General features: G+C 41.7%; 1 protein-coding gene across 5 annotated transcripts in view; it reads left to right on the top strand.

Moving 5' to 3' along the window:
* CCDC25 (coiled-coil domain containing 25) overlaps positions 1 to 20,677 on the top strand; it is a 39,025-nt gene extending 18,348 nt beyond the window's left edge. Inside the window, exons 5-9 of one of the 5 annotated variants that reach the window (XR_013810961.1) lie at positions 1,607 to 1,682; positions 3,383 to 3,485; positions 4,403 to 4,468; positions 5,664 to 5,767; positions 5,969 to 6,005. Coding sequence is in view for 2 of the 5 variants with exons in the window: in XM_079706901.1 (XP_079563027.1) it covers positions 1,607 to 1,682; positions 5,664 to 5,767; positions 5,969 to 6,171; positions 14,934 to 15,042 (492 nt within the window). In the remaining 3 variants the exon portion in view is untranslated. Of the gene's footprint in view, positions 1 to 1,606; positions 1,683 to 3,382; positions 3,486 to 4,402; positions 4,469 to 5,663; positions 5,768 to 5,968; positions 6,172 to 14,933; positions 15,066 to 15,260; positions 15,307 to 19,330 lie in introns of those variants that run through there. The other 4 variants (XM_079706902.1, XR_013810960.1, XR_013810962.1 and 1 more) reach the window with 4 other exon arrangements.
* Positions 20,678 to 21,250: the final 573 nt, after the last annotated feature.

Raw genomic sequence — 21,250 nt, 5'->3', positions numbered from 1 at the left:
CATATTATATTAGAAGTAGCAAAACAAGAAGAGGCTATTGCTTCAGGAATAGCAATAGGGACAGGTAGCAAGAAGGGATGTTGTGACATAGCCTAATATCAAGCACCAAGAAGCTGTACGTTTCCACAAAAACTCCATAAGCACCACACTCGGGGGCCAGTTGTTAGAGCATGGCTTTAGTTAGTCCTGGGTTCACCCCTCAGCTCTGTCACTTACTAGATACTGGGAGCTTGGCCTGGTTGCTTAACCTCGCTAAGCTTCATCTTCTTCATTGGCAAAGCGAGCGTAGTACTATCCATTTTATATGGCCATTTATTTAGTGTACCTAGCACTCAAAAAGCAGATATTCAGGGCTTCCCTGGTGGCGCAGTGGTTGAGAGTCCGCCTGCCGATGCAGGGGACACGGGTTCGTGCCCCGGTCCGGGAAGATCCCACATGCCGCGGAGCGGCTGGGTCCGTGCGCCATGGCCGCTGAGCCTGCGCATTCGGAGCCTGTGCTCTGCAACGGGAGAGGCCACAGCAGTGAGAAGCCCGCATACGGCAAAAAAAAAAAAAAAAAAAAAAAAAAAGCAGATATTCAAAAAGTGGTAGCTATTGTTTTGTTTTTTAATTATTTATTTGACTTATTTAGTATAGGGTCAGTCAGCTTCTGTGTATTTTAGATGCCCCTGAAGGCATCACTATCACTGTATTACAGCCTAGTGTAAAGGTTGATATTCATGATGATGACATTGTGTTATCAAGATGGTAAATTCAGAATCCTCTATTTAAGTGGTCAGGGGATCTCACAGGATGAGATATGGCGTTAAAGTAGTGACAAACTTAAATCACGTATTTTTTGGTCAACATTTAGGTAATTGAGATTTCCATGTTGAGACATTTAAAATAAGGAAAAAAATAAAACCATAATGGAATAAACTTAATTTATCTCAAATATTTAGGTAGATAAAACATTTCATTCCCAGACAGAAGTGCTTCAGTAATCCCATGCCTAATAGCCAAGTGCTGAGTTGATTTCCACTAGCTCTTGCCTCAGATATTTTTGTTCTTTTGGAATGGCTTTGCTTATTCAGCTTTGACTTTGATACGGTATCTGTAAAGAGAATGAATCAGTATTTTTTCTCTTTTATGGTAGAAGGTTACATCTAACACACCAGGAGCTTGGTTCCTGACTAATGCCGAGGGTAGATGACCTACCAGATCACGGAGACCCAAAACTATAAGATGTCTCTTGAGAGGGAGTTTGTAGGGACCTCAGCTAAGAAGACTTCCCATTGCCAAAAATAGGCACCATTTCTCCACAAGGTTTCTAAAAGTAAGAGAGAGAAGAGGGAAAAATGACTCAGACATAAATACAGTTAATATTTTAGTGGTTTTCTTTCATACCCTGTTTTTTTCCCCACTTATTAAGTCAGGATTTTCCATATTACTGCCTTCTCTTAAACATTTCCACAATGGACTTCATTTTTCAATGTTTTGAAATACAGTTGAAGAGCCCTGGCTTTTAATAAAATTGTGCCTAGTAAGGTAGCAAAGCCCTATAAAAGTCCTCCAGTATTGATCAGTAACAAGGTAGTGGACCATTTGGTTTATTCTTGTGTTTCAGGGGGAGAAAATAGAAGACATTCCAAAGGAAGTACTGATGGACTGTGCCCATCTTGTGAAGGCCAATAGCATTCAAGGTCAGTTTTCCTAGAGGTGTTTTCAGAATTAACACCGCTTTCTCTGTGTCTGAAATGATTACATCTTAGAGAACATATTACTGACTTTAGCTTGAGTCAAGGGAATGACATGTAACATGCCTTTCCCCTGTTTTGTTCTTTAAGATGGCAGTTACACTACCTGTCAGAGAACTGAAAGCCAACCTCCCTGCCCCTCTAATTTTCATGGCCCTATCTCAAGTCTTTTTTACCCAGTTTTCTTTACCTTGAATAGAAAATTGTCTAGGGCTTCCCTGGTGGCGCAGTTGTTAAGAACCCGCCTGCCAATGCAGGGGACATGGGTTTGAGCCCTGGTCTGGGAAGATCCCACATGCCGCGGAGCACCTAAGCCCGTGTGCCACAACTACTGAAGCCCGTGCACCTAGAGCCCATGCTCCACAACAAGAGAAGCCACTGCAGTGAGAAGCCCGTACACAGCAACAGACCCAATGCAACCAAAAATAAATAATAAATAAATAAATTAATTAATTAAAAAAAAAAAGAAAATTGTCTAGACCTGCCTACCCCTAAGGTTACTTGTAGAAAGACTTGGAAATTACATGATGTTAATTGCCAAGCAAGAGATGTGTCTCATGGCTTTATTTGTAATGTTGGTCGATGTCTTTGTTTCCATCATTTGTTACTAGATTCTAGAACCCAAGTCTCCCAATTACTCTTTCCTTCTTTTTCTTTCTTTCCTTCTCTCCTTCCATACTTTCTTCTCCCTGTAAATTGTGAAGGTGTCAAGTCCGTTGATCTTGTTATCTCCCAGAGAATCTTAAATAATATGTCTAGGGTGATGCATTAGAATCAGTATCTTTACAGTGCTCTCCAGGTGATTCTAATGTGCAAAGAGTGTTGAGACAATTGGCCTCCATGTTTTAAGTAGGACCTGCAGTATTGGCCTTCGTGCTGGTTTAGTTCTACGTACAAGATTTAATTTGTCAAGTCAGTATAGGTCAAGAAGGACAATTAATGGAGTGGAGGTGGCAGTTATGAAGGGGAGCTGGGTGATGGTATTCTGCCAGGAATGAGCTAGTAGACTGGATTTTAGTTGTAGGACATGGACCTAGATAAGGTAGAGGTAAGTTTGGTTTGATATAAAGTTGAGGGGTGATCCAGAGGGTTCGGAAAAAATGTGGTTTGCATAGAAGATAAGCATGGGGCAGACACAGAGACGACAGCAGGTCCCGGGAGCTGGTGATTCTAGGAGAAGAGCTGGGCAGTGTGCTCCCTCCCCCATCACTTAGTCCGCGTTGCCTGCATCTCACTCGGCAGCTTTACTGAATCAGGTGCCTAGCCAAAGAAACTGGAAGTCTTGTCTTACAGAGCCATTCACTTTCAACTCCATAAGTCATTAAATTGCAGTTAGTTTTAGGACATTGCATTTTTATGAGTAGAAGAAGAGCTCCTCAGATTTCCAGTTGAAATCTTTGGTTATGGAAAGAAAAATAATGAAAATTGAAACTACGTCATTATCCTCCTTCCTTGTGTGTTGCAACCTCTTTAATGTGTTTTTGTGCCCCTGGCTAGCAGATTGTGAATTTATTAAAAGAGCTTTGGACTCGTTATTCTTGGCCCGGCCTCTTTCTTCTTAATCCCTTTATAGTTTACTAGCTCTAAAGAAAGCAGAAAAGAGGAAGAGCCATTGAATCACTGAATCACTCTTCTCTCCTCTTCAGCCTTCCACAGGGATAGCTCACTCATAAGGAGCTAAGCCCAAGCGTCTCACTCTCAGGAGTCAATAGCAGAGGATGCTGAGGAGTGAAGAAGATTGTCTTTGCTGTGAGATTTGCTAAGTACACTACATTTGCGTCACTGTGTTAAAATATTTCCCTCCCTGGTTGACCACCTTCAGCGCTGTTTGTCGTCATAGAATCTGGTCAGCCTCTTCTTTATTCATTTTATAATCTCTTGCCAGATTAAACTTTCTAAAAGCTTAGACACTTTCTATGACAGCCTTCACCTTGCCTCTACAGTTAAACCCAAACTTCCTAAGCTGGCCTTTAAGCATCTCTGATGTGACCACAGACTTTTTTTCCCTTCATGTATTTCATACTCCAGCCAAAGCAGATATTTGCTGTTTTCCTGCTTTGTGCCTTTGCTTGTATTGTTCCCTCTGCCCTCAGTGTTACACTCCTGCTCAGTCATCACATGTCTAGAGTCGAGCTCAGGTTCAAGGGCTATGCTGTAGTTATAGTAATAGTAATAACAGCTAGCATTGAATGTTAATTACATGCCTGGCACTGTGCCAGGAACATTACAAATTGTTCATTGATCAGCTCTACTGAATTAAGATATCACTTTCATTTTATAGATGAGGAAGCTGAATTTAAGAAATTAAGAATTAAGGAACTTAACCTCTCCCACGGAGCCTCTTCCTTCCTCCAGCTTTGAGTGACCACTGCCCTCTCGGAACTCCCGTAACTCTTTACCTGTATCTTTCCAATATCACTTGATAACTTCTAATTTTCATTGAAATTATTTATGTACTTATCTGCCTTCCTTTAATCTTCAAAGGCAGGATCCATTATCTGATCCATGTTTGTATCTCCCACAGTGCCTTGCACATGGAGATTTTTTTTTTGACTTAATTTTGAAAAAAATTTCAAACCTACAGAAAAGTGGCAAGAAAATTTAGAATCAGCAGTTCTTCCGTATTTGTTTGCCTTCTCCCTGTAATTCACTCAATGGTTTTTTAGCTGAAGCATTTGAAAGAAAATCACAGGCATCATGACCGTTCAGCATGTCCTAAGAAGTATATTGTCGTAAGTAACTGCATTACAGTGATCAAACTCAGGAAATGTAACATGGGTACAATACTGTTATACAGAGTACATATGTAAGTTTTGTCCATTGTCCCACTACTGTCACTTTATAGCAGTTTTTTGTTTTTGATCCAGGATCATACATTCTATTCACTTGTCATGTATTGCTGGTCTCCTTTAATCTGGCCACTTCTTTGTCTTTCAAGACGTTGACACTTTTAGAGTGGAGACCACTTTGGGTTGGTCCGATGCTTCCTGTTCAGTAGGACCACATTACGCATTTTGTGGCAGGAATACTACGTAAGTGAAGTCTCGTGCTTTACAGTCAGGAGGCACATGCTGCCAGTTTGCCTCGTTTTTGGCGATGTTAACTGATCGCTTAGGTAAGGTCGTGTTCACCAGATCTCCCCAGCGTACCTGGTCATTTAATAAACATTGAAGTGTATTGCCATCTAATTTGGAAGGGCCTTAGAGAGCACTGGACCAGTGATTAAACTGTGATTCTCAGAGCCGCCTGGGAGGCTGTCAGGGGTGGAGGGGAAACACGAAGTGGGGGTGGTGAGGGGAGAGGAGGAGGAGGAGTGAGCAGGATACCTGGCACCCCTTCCCTCCAGAGCATCTCTGCTTTGATTACTTCGTTATGTTTTCTTTGGTAAAAGAGGTTGCACAGCTAAAGAAACAAAAACCAAAAAGCTCTACTAAACTAGTCCAGTTTCCTCATGTTTCAGACGAGATGCCAGGAGCCATGGGGATTTTCCCAAAGCGACACAGCTGGTTTGTGGTAGTGCAGGGTAGAATCCGGTGTCTTGAATCACTTTATCTTGCTGCTTAACCTTTATTAGATCAAGGGCTCCTTTGAGAATCTGAGGAAACCTGTTTGGTCCTTTCCTGTTTAAAAAGACATACAATAAAATTTGCATTCAATTTTAGAGTCTCAAAGATCCCTGAAGCTGATCTCTTGACCCTGCTTTTCATCAGAATACTTTAGCTTGAATTGTTGGTTGGCTTTCCCATTTGCCTTTGTGGGTGGCTTCTTTTTTTTAAAAAAAAAAAGTATTTTGTGGTTTGAAACACTTGGTGCCTTGTTCATTCTCCGCCTTTTCCTCTGTTGGATTATGGTGACTTAATTGTGGGTGAGGGAACACATTGCTCAGCGTCCTCCTGCCCACATGTTGAAGACAGTCTCTCTTGGCAGGCTGCAAGATGAACAACGTCAATGTGGTTTATACCCCGTGGTCTAACCTGAAGAAAACGGCCGACATGGATGTGGGACAGATAGGCTTTCACAGGCAGAAGGACGTAAGTGTGAGCATCACCGGAGGTGGCAGTGCCCTGGCGCTGAGTGGGTGTCTGTCTCTGCTGTTGAGGGCTCAGCATGATGTCTCTTTCCTAGAGGGAATCAAGCTGGGTTGCTAAGCTGCTGGAAAGCCCTGCCCTATTCTGCGGGGAAGAGAAAAGCCATAAAGATTCAGTATTTTTTTTCCCTCCATCTCCCTCAAGGTGAAAATTGTGACAGTAGAGAAGAAAGTGAATGAGATCCTGAACCGATTGGAAAAGACCAAAATGGAGCGGTTCCCAGACCTAGAGGCAGAGAAAGAATGCAGAGACCGCGAAGAGAGGAATGAGAAGAAAGCCCAGATTCAGGAGATGAAAAGGAAAGAAAAGGAAGAGATGAAAAAGAAAAGGGAGATGGACGAACTTAGGTATGTTGGAGCTAAGGCACTGACGTTGGCTTGGAGAGTCTTCACTGCTGATTTAATTAGGGGTTAACCCTTAGGAATGGTACAGTGGGCCCTGTGTATCCCCGGATCCAGTCAACCATGGATCAAAAATGTTTGGGGGTGGGAAAAATTCCAGAAAGTTCCAAAAAGCAACACTTGAATTTCCCTTGTGCTGGCAACTATTGACGTAGCATTTACCTTTATGATGGCTATTTACATAGCATTTACAGTGTGTCAGATATTATAAGTAATCTACAGATGATTTAAAGTATATGAGAGGATGTATGTAGGTTATATGCAAATACTATGCCATTTTTATAAGGGACTTGAGCATCCGCAGGTTTTGGTATCTGAGGGGGGTCCTGGAACCAATCCCCCACGGATTCCGAGGGACAAGTGTATTCTGGTATTCTGGTAGATGAAGGGACATATAACGAGCTCCAAGCCTTAAATGAGTTAGAATAAGGCATTTATGCTAATGTGTTGGTCAAGTGAGTTGCCCTTTTATAGGGGCAGGATATGAGAGTGTGCAAAATAAAATAGCTAATTTTAATCTTAGATAAACCATTGTAGGTTATCTTTAGAGTTTGGTTTGTAAACATCTTCAGGTAAAGAAGAGATACTATATTGAGTGTTTTACATTAGCTATGGTATTTGAATGAAATTGTCTCCGCTCTAAAGGCGAGTGCTAGTAACTCTTAAAAGCTGTTTTTAAAACCTCTTTTTTATAGATTTCGAACGTTTAAAGTAATTAATGTGGAGAGGCCTGTTCCAAAACACAGCATTTTTAAACAATAAATAGTAGTTAAAACACATCTTGGATCCTGAAATTCTAGTGTATAAGGCCATGAAAATACTGATTGTATTAGTTTTCTGTTGTTACTATAACAAATTACCACAAATTTAGTGGCTTAAAATGACATAGATTTATCATCTTACCGTTCTTCATGTTAGAAGTTCAAAATAGTTCTCACTGAGCTAGAATCAAGGTGTCTGCGGGGCTGTGTTTCTTTCTGGAGCTCTAGGAGAGAATCTGTTTACCTTCCAGCTCCTAGAGGCCACCCACACTCCTGGGCCTGTGACTCCTTCCTCATCTTCAAGGCCAGCAGCAGTGCATCTCTCTGCCCCTTCGTAGTCACGGCCCCCTCTCTGACCACAGCCTTCTCTGCTTCTGAGGACCAATGTGATGACATTGGGCCCACCCAGATACTGCGTGATAATCTCCCCATCTAAGATCTTTTTATTTTATTTTAAAATGATAAAAATTCAGTTTTGTAAATTGAACATCAAACCTCTTTTAAATTAAATTTAAATAAGTGAATCGGACGCAAATGGAGAGAAATCACAGGAACTCTATTAACAGAAAGGGAATGAATTCTGGAATCTATTGATTTTTAGAAAAATAGTGCCGAGTAGTAGCTGGACAGCATTCCGGGCACTTTCATTTCATCATCTTCCCAGAAGTCCTTGCAAATGTCATTTATCTCAATGCTCTCAGGTTCACAAGAACTTCTAGAGATGAACTACTTTTCTCTTCCTGCTTGTATTACACAATGAACCATTGTACTTTCATCATCTTACCTTATCCACTCTGTTTTTCCATTCCTCATTATTATTCACCAAGTCAGATTCCATGCCTTTTCAGAGACTGCCAAGTTATCAGCTCCATTCTCACTGTGTCAAGCAGTCTTCATGACAATTTATAGTCTTCTCCTCTTTATTACAGCTCTAAATTTCCATAGGATGAAGTCTAAAGAAGATACGAGCTTTTTTTTGTATAGTTTTATGTTTTTTGGGTTTTTTTTTTAAACATCCTTATTGGAGTATAATTGCTTTACAATGGTGTGTTAGTTTCTGCTTTATAACAAAGTGAATCAGTTATACATATACATATGTTCCCATATCTCTTCCCTCTTGGGTCTCCCTCCCTCCCACCCTCCCTATCCCACACCTTCCCATCTAAGGTCTTTAATTAAAGTCCCTTCTGCCATGTGAGGTAACATATTCGCAGGTTCTGGAGATTAGGATGTAGACATTTGGGTAAGATCATTATTCTGCCTACTATACTGACTCTCTATAGATGCATAGTACTATACCTGAAGGGGCCTCAGTTTTTCTCTGAGAAAGAAGGAAATTAATCTTGCCACTTCTAGTCACAGAATTCCTAGATTTTTTCCCACTATTTTCCATAGATTTCATTTGTGATAAGTATACCAAAAAAAAAAAAGTTATTGATTCCTTTGGGAAGGGTATAGGATCAATATGAGCTATCTTGCCCTGTCCTGACCTAGTTTCCTTGGAATACCCTGGATTATTAGAGAGATCATTGGGCCAGAGTGGAGGTTTTATGATCAAGCACTGGTATTTATTCGTTATCCATATGCATGCGTCCCTGTTGGGGGTTCTGCTAAAACAGGGTGAGTGACTGCATTTACAATACAATATTCAAATGGAGAACTCCAGAAGTGTTACCCCAAGTTATAAGCTGCCAGCATGAGACAGACTGATGCAGAGATTTAAACGTTCAATTTGACGTAGAATTGTGAGTCCATTTTGTGTTGTGAGTGAAAGACAAATTAGCAACACCATTAGTTTCGAAACGTGTGGAATTTTGAGTGATACAGGATTTAGACTAGTTTATTCTTTTTGCTTTTAGTGCAGAGTGGAGAAAAAATTGAAAACATGCCTTTTTGTGCCTCTTAAAGCTCTACCGTAATGTTGTTTAGAGACATAATATTATATGTTAGAAATATAATGTCACTATAATGTCACTTAATTTACTTACAACATTTTTTTACACTTGTAGGCTCTTTATTTTATTATTATTATTTTTTAATATTTATTTATTTGGCTGCATCGGATCTTAGTTGTGGCCCTCAGGATCTTTGTTGCAGCGTGTGGGCTCTTAGCTGTGGCATGCATGTGGGATCTCGTTCCCAGACCAGGGATCCGACCCAGGCCCCGTGCAGTGGGAGTGCAGCGTCTTTCCCACTGGACCGCCAGGGCAGTCCCTACTTATAACATTCAATAAGAAAGATTAGCTAACATTTTTGGACACTTGTTATCTGCCCAACACTGTATTGTGCTTTACTGCATTATCTCATTTAATCCATTTAGCCATGTGAGGCAAATGTTTTGATCATCTGCATTTTGTAGAAGAGGAAACAGACTGAGGAACAGTTAAGTAACTCACTCAGAGGCATGTAGCTTGTCTCGGTCTGATTCTCAAGCTCACACACACTGTTACCACTCTTTTCTGCCCTCTGATCAGTCTATTCCGCAGCTTCTGTGAAACTCCAGCAAAAAGCTCTAAGCTTCGGACTTGTTCTATAACCTGTTTTTATACACTTGCAGTGCTAGCATCACTTTAATTTCTGTCTTTGACTCTTCCACCCGAGAGACCAAATGCTATGCCTACAAAATCTTCTCATTCTGAAGTCTTTCACTTGCCTTTCTGACAAGGAAAATACCATTAAATTTCACCAACAGTTGATTCTTTTGTTTGGACCATCTGGTAAGGAATGTCCAATTTAATTGCTGTGATAAGCTGAAGAAAATTGACTTTTGAGTCTTCAGGGGATTCTACAGATAAACTGAGAAGATAGTCTCATCCTGGACAGTATCCGCAGTGCTTCTAGATGATTTCAGGGAAGAAATCCTTAACAGCCTCACACCCAGAAGATACCCAACTTCTTTCCAATTCTAAAGCCATTATTTAGACTCTAGACTCCTTTTTCAACTTTCTGAACAGGAATGGCAGTAAGCTTTTCATTTCTAATTTCTACCAGGAGAAAAAAAGTGGATGGAATTGTCATTGTATAGTCCAGGTTCTCTGAGCTCTATTCAGGAGTATATCCATTAGCCTCGGTATCAGAACAGAGCAAAGCCCACAACACAGAAGGCACCAACTTCCTTCTCAGATGAAAAAAGCAGCAGCCCCTGGAGACAGAACTCCATCTTGTTCTTGCAAATGAGTGCTTCACCCTTGTCCTCAGCATGCAGAAATTCCAGTGATCTGATAATGTAGATAGGTCTACATAAAGATCGTCCTTCTAGGTAGTTTTTTAAAGAAATATTTAGATTGTTTGGGAGGATGCCAAAGTGTGGAGGCTAAATGGTAGCAGTATATTAACATCTTTTATTAACCATTTTATTCATTCACACAATAATGAAAAGTTCCCCTTATTTAAGCTTCACGTATTAATTCTCACCCATCTTGTTTGTTAGCTCTTTAGACAGCTTTTTAGCTCACACTTGCCCTGTCAGCCTAGGATCTCATGGGATTTTAGTTTAGAGAATCTTTGTATAGGGTTAGGTGTAGGGAGGAAGCCTCACATGGCATGTTCTTTCCGTACCTGCTACACTGTAAGCCATACATAGAGTAAGAGGATGGAGCAAAAGAGAGTCTACGTAGGTTTTGAAAGTAGTCAGAGCCTTAGAAGTGACCTTGCCTGGAAAGTTAGAGAAGCAGAACAGCTTCTACTCGGTCTCCATGTCGTTTTTGGAGCGGTCCTTCAGGCAGATACCTGTGAGTCTCCGAAGGGACACCACACGGGCTGTGCAAGAGTGTCCATGGCTCCCTCCAGTGTGTCCTAGGCAGTCTCATCTCAGTAGTTGGATTCATGGTTACAGACTGCTTACCTGCTGTGTTTATTTTTTTTTTAATACATCTTTATTGGAGTAAAATTGCTTCACAACGCTGGGCTAGTTTCTGTTGTACAACAAAGTGAATCCATTATACATATACATATATCCCCATATCCCCTCCCTCTTGTGTCTCACTCCCACCCTCCCTATCCCACCCCCTAGGTGGTCACAAAGCACCGAGCTGATCTCCCTGTGCTATGCATCTGCTTCCCACTAGCTATCTGTTTTACATTTGGTAGTGTATATATGTCATTGCTACTCTCTCACTTCCTCCCAGCTTCCCCTTCCCCCCTGCCCCCTGCCCCCATATCCTCAAGTCCATTCTCTACGTCTGCATCTTTATTCCTGCCCTGCCACTAGGTTCATCAGTACCATTTTTTTTTTAGATTCCGTATATATGTGCTAGCATACGGTATTTGTTTTTCTTTTTCTGACTTAATTCACTCTATATGACCGACTCTGGGTCCGTCCACCTCACTACAAATAGTTCAATTTTGTTTCCTTTTATGGCTGAGTAATATTCCATTGTACGTATGTGCCACATCTTCTTTATCCATTCATCTGTTGATGGGCATTTAGGTTGCTTTCATGTCCTGGCTGTTGTAAATAGTGCTGCAGTGAACATTGTGGTACATGTCTCTTTTCGAATTATGGTTTTCTCAGGGTATAATCTTGTATTCACTTACTTGGCTTTTGTCATACTGTAACAAATATTTATTAACATCAAAATCAAGCTCACCATCTGAACATTGAAACCGGAAGAAATAAGCAAGTCAATAACAGATCAGAAAAGACCAAGGGTAGGGCCTAAGTTTACCTGAGGTGGGGATATGTAAAATTTGGGAGTCTCAGAGATCAGAATTGGAACCTGAGGTTCAGGTGATTGAAGTCAGGAAAGTACAAGACCCAGGTAAGAGGGCAAGTCACAGGTAAGCGTGTTGTCAGTCTGAGAATTGTCATGAACTTGATTTGGGGGCAGAGATTACTTTAGCAAGGAGGTTAATGTGTGAAAGGTTATAGCTGATCAGTGGCAAAACAGGAATTCAAACTCAAGTCTGTAATTCTGAAGTCCACACTTCTACTGTAGCTTGCTTGTGAGGCAAAGAATGCCCAGGTTGGCAAGACCTGAGTCAAGGCAATTCAAAGGCAAATAAAAGAATGAAAAATTAGGTACATTGGAGAGTGACTTAAAAGGTTTTGTTTAGTCCAGAATTTCATGCTGTAAGTGCTAAGGAACCACTGTAGGTTTCCTGGGATATTAGGAAGAAGAATACTTGTCGGAAGCGTTTATTGGCGACGTGTCAAGGAGGTAATGGTGAGACCAGTGACTGAAAGGATGGTATGGTCAGGTGTAGAAGTGGCTGCTTTCACTGTACCTCCTGTTGTTTCTCTCTCACACACTACTGCTGCTGCCTTCCATAAATAATGCTGTGTTGTGCCATAGGTCTTTGTCCTAATGATAAGCTCCCTCGAAGAGGCACTTCTGCGTTCCTGTATCTCCTTGAATGTGACCCTGTGCTTTGCACATGCAGTGAGTGACTTGTCAGTACATTAAAGATGAATAAGTAACTGAGATTAGCTTCCCTTGATGCAGTGATGCTTGAGCTAAGATCCAACCTATTTTGCTAGTTAAGAGGGCAGGGCCAGTGGAAATAGTACCGCAAGCAGAAGGAACTGTGTGTGCAAAGACCACATCACAGGACTAAAAGCCGACCCAAACATCTGGAGCGGCAGAGGTGAAGGAGCCCAGGGATCAAGGGCTAGTCCAGCAGGGCCTTGTTGGTCATGTTTGCCTTCAGGCCGAAGGTTTTGTGAGGTCATTGGAGAGTGTTAAGCCAGGGGTCGTGTGATAAGGTTTGTGTTTTGGAAAGGTCATGTGACTGACCTGATCGGAAAGGGTGCCAGGTAGGGGTGTGGCTAGGCCAGTAGCTGTCCACGTGACAGAGTTAGTCGCTTGGGCTGTGGTGGTGATGTGGAGGCGAAGAGAACTGGACCAGTGAGAAATAGTTTCCTGGATAAAATTACAGGCTTTGAAAATAGATTGGATTCAGAGGAAGGGCAGGGAAAAGAAGGACTGCGGGGATTCTGGCTTGTGAAATGGAAGGGATAGTGATGCTCCTCTTTGAGCTAGGAAATGCTGGAAAGGAACCAACTGGTTTTGGTTGGGGGGAAGACCATGAGTTGGGTATGGACACAGGAATCTGAAAGTTGGGTATGGACACAGGAATCTGAAAGTGTCATTGAGGCATCCCCCGAAAGAGTCTGACAGGCAGCTGGATTAATGGGATGGAGCACAGAGGAGGCGTGTGGCCTAAAGAAGGGTAATTTGTGTGTTGCTTTCATATGAGTGGGAATTCGGACCCTGTGGTTCCTGTGAACCTGGCTCGTAGATGCCCACAGCTGGGCACTTGAAGATATTTTAATCTTCACAGGTGATTTTAAAATACAGTTGGAAGTGAGGTTCTCTCTTAACTACTCTTTTTTTTTATCAACATGGCTTTCTCTTTCCGCTCATGCAACTTATTGATCTTATCTGTCCATTTATATCTTATTGATACCACTGACTCTTACAAGCATCATTACTACCTCTCTCTGGGTGTCTCCCAGCTCATTGTCTCTGTCTGTGACAAGTCTCCTTCCCTCTGGTCCTCAGTTTCCAGTTTCTACAGTTCATATTTACTTGGTTGTCCCACCATCGCTTCAGGTGGGACATTGTCCTAAACCAAGTACATCTTCTTTGCAACATTTTCCCATTTCTCTCAGTTGTAACATTATTTCCTTCAGATCACCCATGCTAGAAGCCTTGGTGTCATCGTTGATTCCTCTCAGATTTATCCCTTCTTACTGGCACAGCCGTTAACCCCTTGTGTTCATGCCCTCGAGGTGGGATATTGCGGTGGACTGGAGCACGATGGCCTGACTATAAGCTTGGGAGTCAGATCTGGGTTCAAAACCTCTCTCCCCACTTGTTCGCTGTGACACCTTGGACAGCTTCCGTAACTCCTGTGTGTAAGTGGGCCTGCTGCTGTCCCTTGCCTTAGGAGGTGGTTGTGGGAATGAGCAGTAATTTATGAAGCACATAATACAGGTCCTAGCAAGTAAAGGGTCCTTGGTAAATGGTAAGTACCCTTGTCATTAACTGGTCTCCTTGTCCTAATTGCCCTTCTCCCTCTCTTCTCTCTGCTACAGATTACTCTATTTTTTTTAATTTATTTTTTTTAAAATATATTTATTTATTTATTTGGTTGCACCGGCTCTTAGTCGTGGCAGGCAGACTACTTAGTTGCGGCAGGTGGGCTCCTTAGTTGCGGCACATGGGCTCCTTAGTTGCGGCTCACGGGCTCCTTGGTTGTGGCTCTCCGGCTCCTTAGTTGTGGCTTGCAGGCTTCTCAGTGGTAGCTCGCCAGCTCCTTAGTTGTGGCATGCAAACTCTTAGCTGCGGCATGCATGTGGGATCTAGTTCCCTAACCAGGGGTCGAACCCGGGCCCCCTTCCTTGGGAGCACGGAGTCTTAACCACTGCACCACCAGGGAAGTCCCCAGATTACACTTTTTAAAACACTGGTATTACGTGGTCTTACTTTCCTTTGTCCCTTTATGTATTTTTACTAGAACTTTTTATGTAGCCACTACTGAATAGGTCTTACTTCCTTTCCTGATAAGCTTTTTGGGGTTAGGCTTCGTCTTATTCATCATTTTCTCGTTTCTTCCCATTCCATTTTCTCCCCAGGCTTAGCGCAGGGTCTTATACATCATGGATATTTAATAAATACTTGTTGAATCTCATCTGTCTACTCCATGGTGTACTGTGGCCTCCTGCTGATCGTACTGCTTTGACTCACGTGGTTAGGACAAGGTAATTCAGCCCCACACATCCGGCCTGGTTTCCCACTACTTGGCTTTCAGACTCCACTTGAGTTGGTTTGAAATGCCATTGTAAGTACCATCTCTTTGCCTTTGCTCATGCCAGTCTCTGCATCTGCCCTCCTCAGTCATCCTCCCTACTTGTCAGGCTCAGTTTGGGTTACACGTCACCTGAGAAGAGTACCCCGACAGCCCTTTCCACACTAATGTGTTTCTTCTTTTGAATTCCTGTAGATCTATAGTCTGGACAGCGTACTTCAGCTCTGAATCATGTCTGCTCTTGGCTATAGATGAAGTTCCTCATCTGAATAATGCCACCACCTCACCGTCATTGTGGAAGTGACATGATATGAGTGAGCAAGCGTGTTTGTAAACTATAAAGTGTAGTGCACATGTCATTTATTGTCATAGATATTTATCCTTTATATGTTGCAGTCTCCTTGAGCTCAGCAGGGATTCTATTTTCTTCGAAAGGCCCTCAGCACTGCTAGATACCTGGTAAAGGTTCATGAGATACTTGGCAGCCAAATAACCTTACTTTAAATGTGTCTTTTCTTCTAGGAGCTATTCATCACTAATGAAAGTTGAGAACATGTCTTCAAATCAGGTATGTTCAAGTTGTTTCCTCTAATGTTGTGCCTTGAAATAATTCACTAAGTTTTAATGACTGAGTCTCTGGCCAGTGTTGGTTCACATGTTGCAGATGGCTTGACGTGGTTTGGCAGCAGTCATACACTCAGGTGGGTTCTATTAGACATTGACCACCCCCCCACTTCCCTGTGGACTTTGCCTTGTGTTTGTTTTTAAGTAGGTCACCTCATGGAAGGAGATTGTTACACCTTGTCTGTTGTGAAGCGCAGGTCTGTTAGTATTTATAGGACTTTCCCATTCCCCATTCCCCTCTTTTCTAGTTGCAGGCATGCAAAAGTGCCTTTATCTGTTACTGTTCTATGTTAATGTGACCTTAGATTCTATATTGTAATTGAGCGAGGACAATTCAGTTAAGTGAAACAAAAGATCTTATTTGTAGTCTGAACAGCAGTATTGGTTGTCTTCATGTTCCTCAGGACCTACGATAAAGGGAAATGGTGATCCACATGTCTTTCCCAAAATTTATTTTGAAGTGTTAGAGATAGTACAATTTAGCTATTATTAAACAGTCTTTGCAGAAAATTGAAATTAGGTGGATATATTTGCTATGTTGAATGTTAATAGTATAATGTATGATGCTTTAGATCTGTGTTGTCCAGTGCACCGGGCACTCATTGCATGTGGCTATTTAAATTACATTTAATTTGATTTAATTTTAAAATTCAGTTTCTCAGTCACACTAGCCATGTGTGGCTAGTGGCTATGATATTGGACAGTGTAGAAATAGAACATTTCCGTCACAGCAAAAAATACTGTTAAACAGAACTGCTCTAGATGCTTAGAAATAACAGAATTGAAGGTCCCTTAAGGGTTACCTAGCCAAACCTCATATTCAGTGCATGAATTATAATTGTTAATAGGATTTTACACCTTGTTCATAGCTATATGTCCTTCTAAAAATGGATAAGAACAATATTTTTGTTCCTGTCTCTTTGAAAAACTAAATTTATGAGTCTCCTTTATGAGTCAGAGATGTATCTTCATAATTTATTCCTGAAAAATTCCATAGTAGCATTATGTAATTAAATAGAACCTTGAATTTGAAATTTAGACACTTAAACTGTCATTTACTAATTGGATAAGACTAATAAAGTTATTTAACCTCTCAGATGGAGTATTCATCAGCAATAAAAGGAGACATATTACTTCCTGAGGCTGTTCTGAAATTTAAACAAGGTCATGTGTGTGAAAGTTCTTCTTTGACTTAGACAATATAAACGGTCATTACTATTTCTTATCCTTGTAGTCCTTAGTTGTTATTTACACACAGTATCAGTATCAAAAGATGAGATGTGTTTAATCCCTTCTGGAAACTATTCTTAGAAAACAGTTTAACAGTTGAGCAGAAGTCTTTAACATAAGCCAAATCTAACGTCTTTGTTGTGATTGTTGTTGCTATTGAAGTTTCCTGTTATTTAGTTTGTTTTATTTTTTTGCGGTACGCGGGCCTCCCAGCGCCGTGGCCTCTCCCGTTGCGGAGCACAGGCTCCGGACGCGCAGGCTCAGCGGCCATGGCTCACGGGCCCAGCCGCTCCGCGGCATGTGGGATCTTCCCGGACCGGAGCACGAACCCTCGTCCCCTGCATCGGCAGGCGGACTCTCAACCACTGCGCCACCAGGGAAGCCCTCCTGTTATTTAGAGACAACTTTTCAGCAGAAATCTGGCACGTATATTATGTTATGACCTTAGGCATTTTCATCATGGATTTTCAAAGTTTGAATGTTGTTTTGGAATTAAGAAATAAACACACGCGCGCGCGCACACGCGAATATACATATGTATACAAACAACACCATAATATAGCTACGGATGTTAAAAGTTCCAGGATTAGGAAGTCAGATTTGTAGACCAAAGGATTATTAACCCTTCTGCCTTTCCTCTCTCCCCCGTTGCTGCTACCTCTGTTCCTGAGGCCCAGGTTGGAATCGGGTTCAAATTTCTGAGGAAGTTTTGCATTGGGTGTTTCCATTCTCTCTCTCTCTCTCTCTCACGGTGGCAGGACTCACACAGCTTTCCCCCATACTTCAAAAGAAAGGACTTTCATTCTCCTTGTAACTGTCTTCTGTTAAGGGGACGCAGACCTTTTTTTGATCCACTTTGGCAGCATGATCAGTTGATTTTCAGTCAAAGGCTGGTGTTTACATAAGATATGACTTAATTTTTAATTGAGCTTATATAAGTTCATCAGGAAAAATATTAGTCTTCCACTCTGAGGTTGGTTTTAATTTTGAGTTTTTGCTCTCCTATGTAGAATAATTCTCTTCAATCTATAATTTCTTTCTAATCTTTCTAAATTAGGCATCAGGAACCATCAGCAGTTACTTTTGACATTTTATTTGCATATCACTTTTTAAGTGGATGACAAGAAACCTCTTTTGCTACGCTGAAAAACATGTTGACTCTTACAGGGAATCTCAAATACAAAAATTGTCCAAGTCAAGTCTTGGATCGCAGCTATATATTTAAAAGTTACTTTAATCCCAAACACAGATCCCCAGACACATGGCAACTCTGCAGATCTAACTCACAGCCTTTATAAGGAGTAATTCACTTGGATTGGCCCCAAGCCACATTATCTTAGTGAGTTTTGGGGACACAAACATCCTCAGTGTTTGGCATCTAAAGCTGACCTTCAAAGTTGCAGGCTGACTCTTTCAACATCCCTAATGCTGTTATTTCAGTTTAGAACTTTCGGGCAGTCAGAGTTCTGGTGCGTGGATAGACTACAAACATTAGTTTTCTTTTTGTACAATTGTCCAAGGCATTTTTACTGTGGCCTCAGTTCGTTGTGCTAATTGAAGAGAAGCACAGAGAAGCCTGCTGAATGAAACTAGAGATCAAACCAGACTTCACAGAAATCACTGTTTTCCACCTGTTCCTCCTATTTCCCTGCCCATCTTTAATACGAGTTATTAAGGAGACAGGCATCTAGCATACCTATAAGCGTAAGTCCTCTCCCTCTCTAACAAGTCAGGTATAAAGCAGCAGGAAAGAGGGAGGAGTCAAAACAGTGTTGTGTTCAAGTTATGACATTTTCAAGCAGATGTCCCAGAAGTCACATTATTAGTGAATGTTGGCGTCCAGAGCAGTGTTCTTAGGGTGTGCAGTAGCTCAGCAAGGAGTTTGGGGCTCTACTTTTGTACTTGATCTTCAGGACTTGTTTACACTATATACCACCATCATGTAAGATTCTTTTCATCAAAAGCTTGGCAAGCCAGCTAATGTGATAACTAGCCTGTAGTTTCCCGGTGACTTTTTCAGTTAAAAAAAAAAAAAGAAAAGGGCTTCCCTGGTGGCGCAGTGGTTGAGAGTCCTCCTGCCGATGCAGGGGACACGGGTTTGTGCCCCGGTCCGGGAGGATCCCACATGCCGCGGAGCGGCTGGGCCCGTGAGCCATGGCCGCTGAGCCTGCGCGTCCGGAGCCTGTGCTCCGCAACGGGAGAGGCCACAACAGTGAGAGGCCCGCGTACCGCAAAAAAAAGAAAAAAGAAAAGAAGCCATCTTGTGAAGTAACAGATACGTGATAACCCTGAGGCTCAAAGTAATAGAATTTAGGTCAAAAATATTTTTGCATATTTGCAGCTTTGTTGGCATTAAAACATTGAGGCAGTATTTGTTTGGTTTCATGCTATGGTATATGTGTTGAAGGAAGAGTTACATTTTCTTTTGGTCACTCTTGCTACATCCTATACTAAGTCACTGGGCCTTACTTCATAATTTGGGAATCATTGGTATCTTATTGCTGGGCAATCCAGGCCATGTAATGACACCTTAGAGAATATAGCTGCTAATCTAGCTATTCTAAACAACTAGCAATTAAAGATAGAGAAGAAGTGAGTGAATTTAATTATTTTACTTTTTACTCTGAATTCTGCAGTTTGGCATAAGGGGGCTTGTTACTTAATACTAATTGTAAATTTTTTTAATCAAGTTATTTATTTCGAAGGCTTTTATGGTTTCACTGTTTTGTTTCCTACAGGACGGCAATGATTCAGATGAATTCATGTGAATGGAGAAAAGGACCTTTTAAAGATGTGAATTTAGGGACAGTTGCAGAAGTTTTGATTTCATCTGTGTTCTGATTCATAAACAACAGCCAACCAAAATATTCTACAAATATTACCAACTTTGGAGTTAAAAAAAATTGTTCCCTTTTCTGCTTTCAGAAAAGGAGCAGATAAATACACACACACGTATACAATATAGTTGGACTTAAAGACAGCATATAACTTTAGGAAAGTGAAAACATTTTTGCCAGAGCATGTCCTGGTACCTCATGAAGGTTGGCAGCCCTTGTTCTTGGAATGTTCCTCTCACCCCCGATTTCCTGATTAGAAAAAAAAAAAAAGCATGGGTTTTGAAGGTGATAGTGATATTTTCAGAAGGTTGCTGGCTTCAATGGTCATGTCCCATTGTGCCATCTGAGTCTGTTAGCAGAGCTGCCCTCAGCTCTCAGCTTGTCCAAGCTTCCACGTGCTACATCCTTCCTTTTCCCATTGAGAGCCTCCATCCAGGTACCATCAGGCTTAAATAAATCATCGGTGTTAATCAAGGTTGGGCCTTATGGCGATTTTTACCTGAGCACCAAGTAACCCCAGCTGCGTATATTAAACTTCAGGCTCCAGAGTCATTTCTCAGCCCTGAGGGGAGAAATAGGAAGGGATGCTCTGTGAATCATTTTGACGATGTAGGTTATCTGATTTTTGTCTTGGGATGTAGCATAAAGCACAAGTCTACTTGGCAGTTATGGTTTTAGAAAGGATTAAGCATTTCACTAGCCAGCCAAGTCGTTTATTTACCTTGAAACAATATTTATTTTGAGTTAGAACCCCAGAGTTCAGGTTTCTCAATCGTAGACTCAGTAACTTATTATGTAGCAGTCCTACCCATCTGCACCACCTGCCCTCCAGGATGATTCTGAATAGAAGATATATTTTTATCACAGCCTGCAAGGCAACCCGTGTGGGGGGAAGGGGAAGGCACAAAGCCGCAGGTCAGAAGGCACGCAGATGTGCATTTTAACCACACGCAGAGTCTGCAGCTGTATGCTAACCCAGCAAAAATACCTCCTCCAACAGATATTCCACCTGTAACAGCACTTTGGAGTGGCGGGTAAAACCACAAGACTTCAGGGGTTTCTGTTTATCCCAAGTTGGTGTATGGGGTTGAACTGGAAGATTTCCTGAGACATAACTCGGCCACATTGTGAGAAGGGGTGTGGGAGATGACTCCAGAAATCTGTGATTGTGTGTGTATATATGTCCAATCATACTCAGCCTGGAGTTCTATGAGTTGGAAATGTAATAATAAAGACTCGTTTTTTTTATTTGGGAGGATACTGATATATAAATTCTTAGAATTAGCTTGTTATTTCCTTCCCCAAACTAGTTTTGAGGGTGATCGGGCTGTGAAAACCTCATCTATTATATAGGCTTATACTGGTAGGTTCTACGGGGTAATCTTCCTGCCTCACCGATAAATGTGTCTCTCCCCCAGATGCCCACTGGGTCAGAGTGGATGATCTTTCTCAGACACACTGTGGATTGAGTGTAAATTAGTAACTGTGCTGCTTCAGTTAGGTGGCCCTCCTGCCTGGTTACTGTAGGCAAAGTGCTGCAAATGTCTAGAATGGGGAGCCTTCGCTTCTAACATCGCCTTTGTCACCTCAGCTCTCTCTGCTGCTTAAGAAGGACTCCTCTCTACCGCACATTTTAATGTATACAGGGAGAGCTTCTGAAGAATACATCTGTTTTTACTCTAGTGTGAGAGATCCTGGGGTCCACGTCGTACACATGTCCTAACTCTCAGCTGACACTGGTTTCAAATGTCAAGGCCTCTCTTCTGAATCCCCGGCGCTCAAACCTTTCTAGCTGCTCTGTGGTGGTCTCCTCCTACCTCT

This window comes from Hyperoodon ampullatus (genome assembly GCF_949752795.1).
Source record: "Hyperoodon ampullatus genome assembly, chromosome: 6".
NCBI lineage: Eukaryota > Metazoa > Chordata > Mammalia > Artiodactyla > Ziphiidae > Hyperoodon > Hyperoodon ampullatus.
Note: the sequence above shows the minus strand (reverse complement) of the source record. Positions and strands in the feature narration are given on the sequence as shown.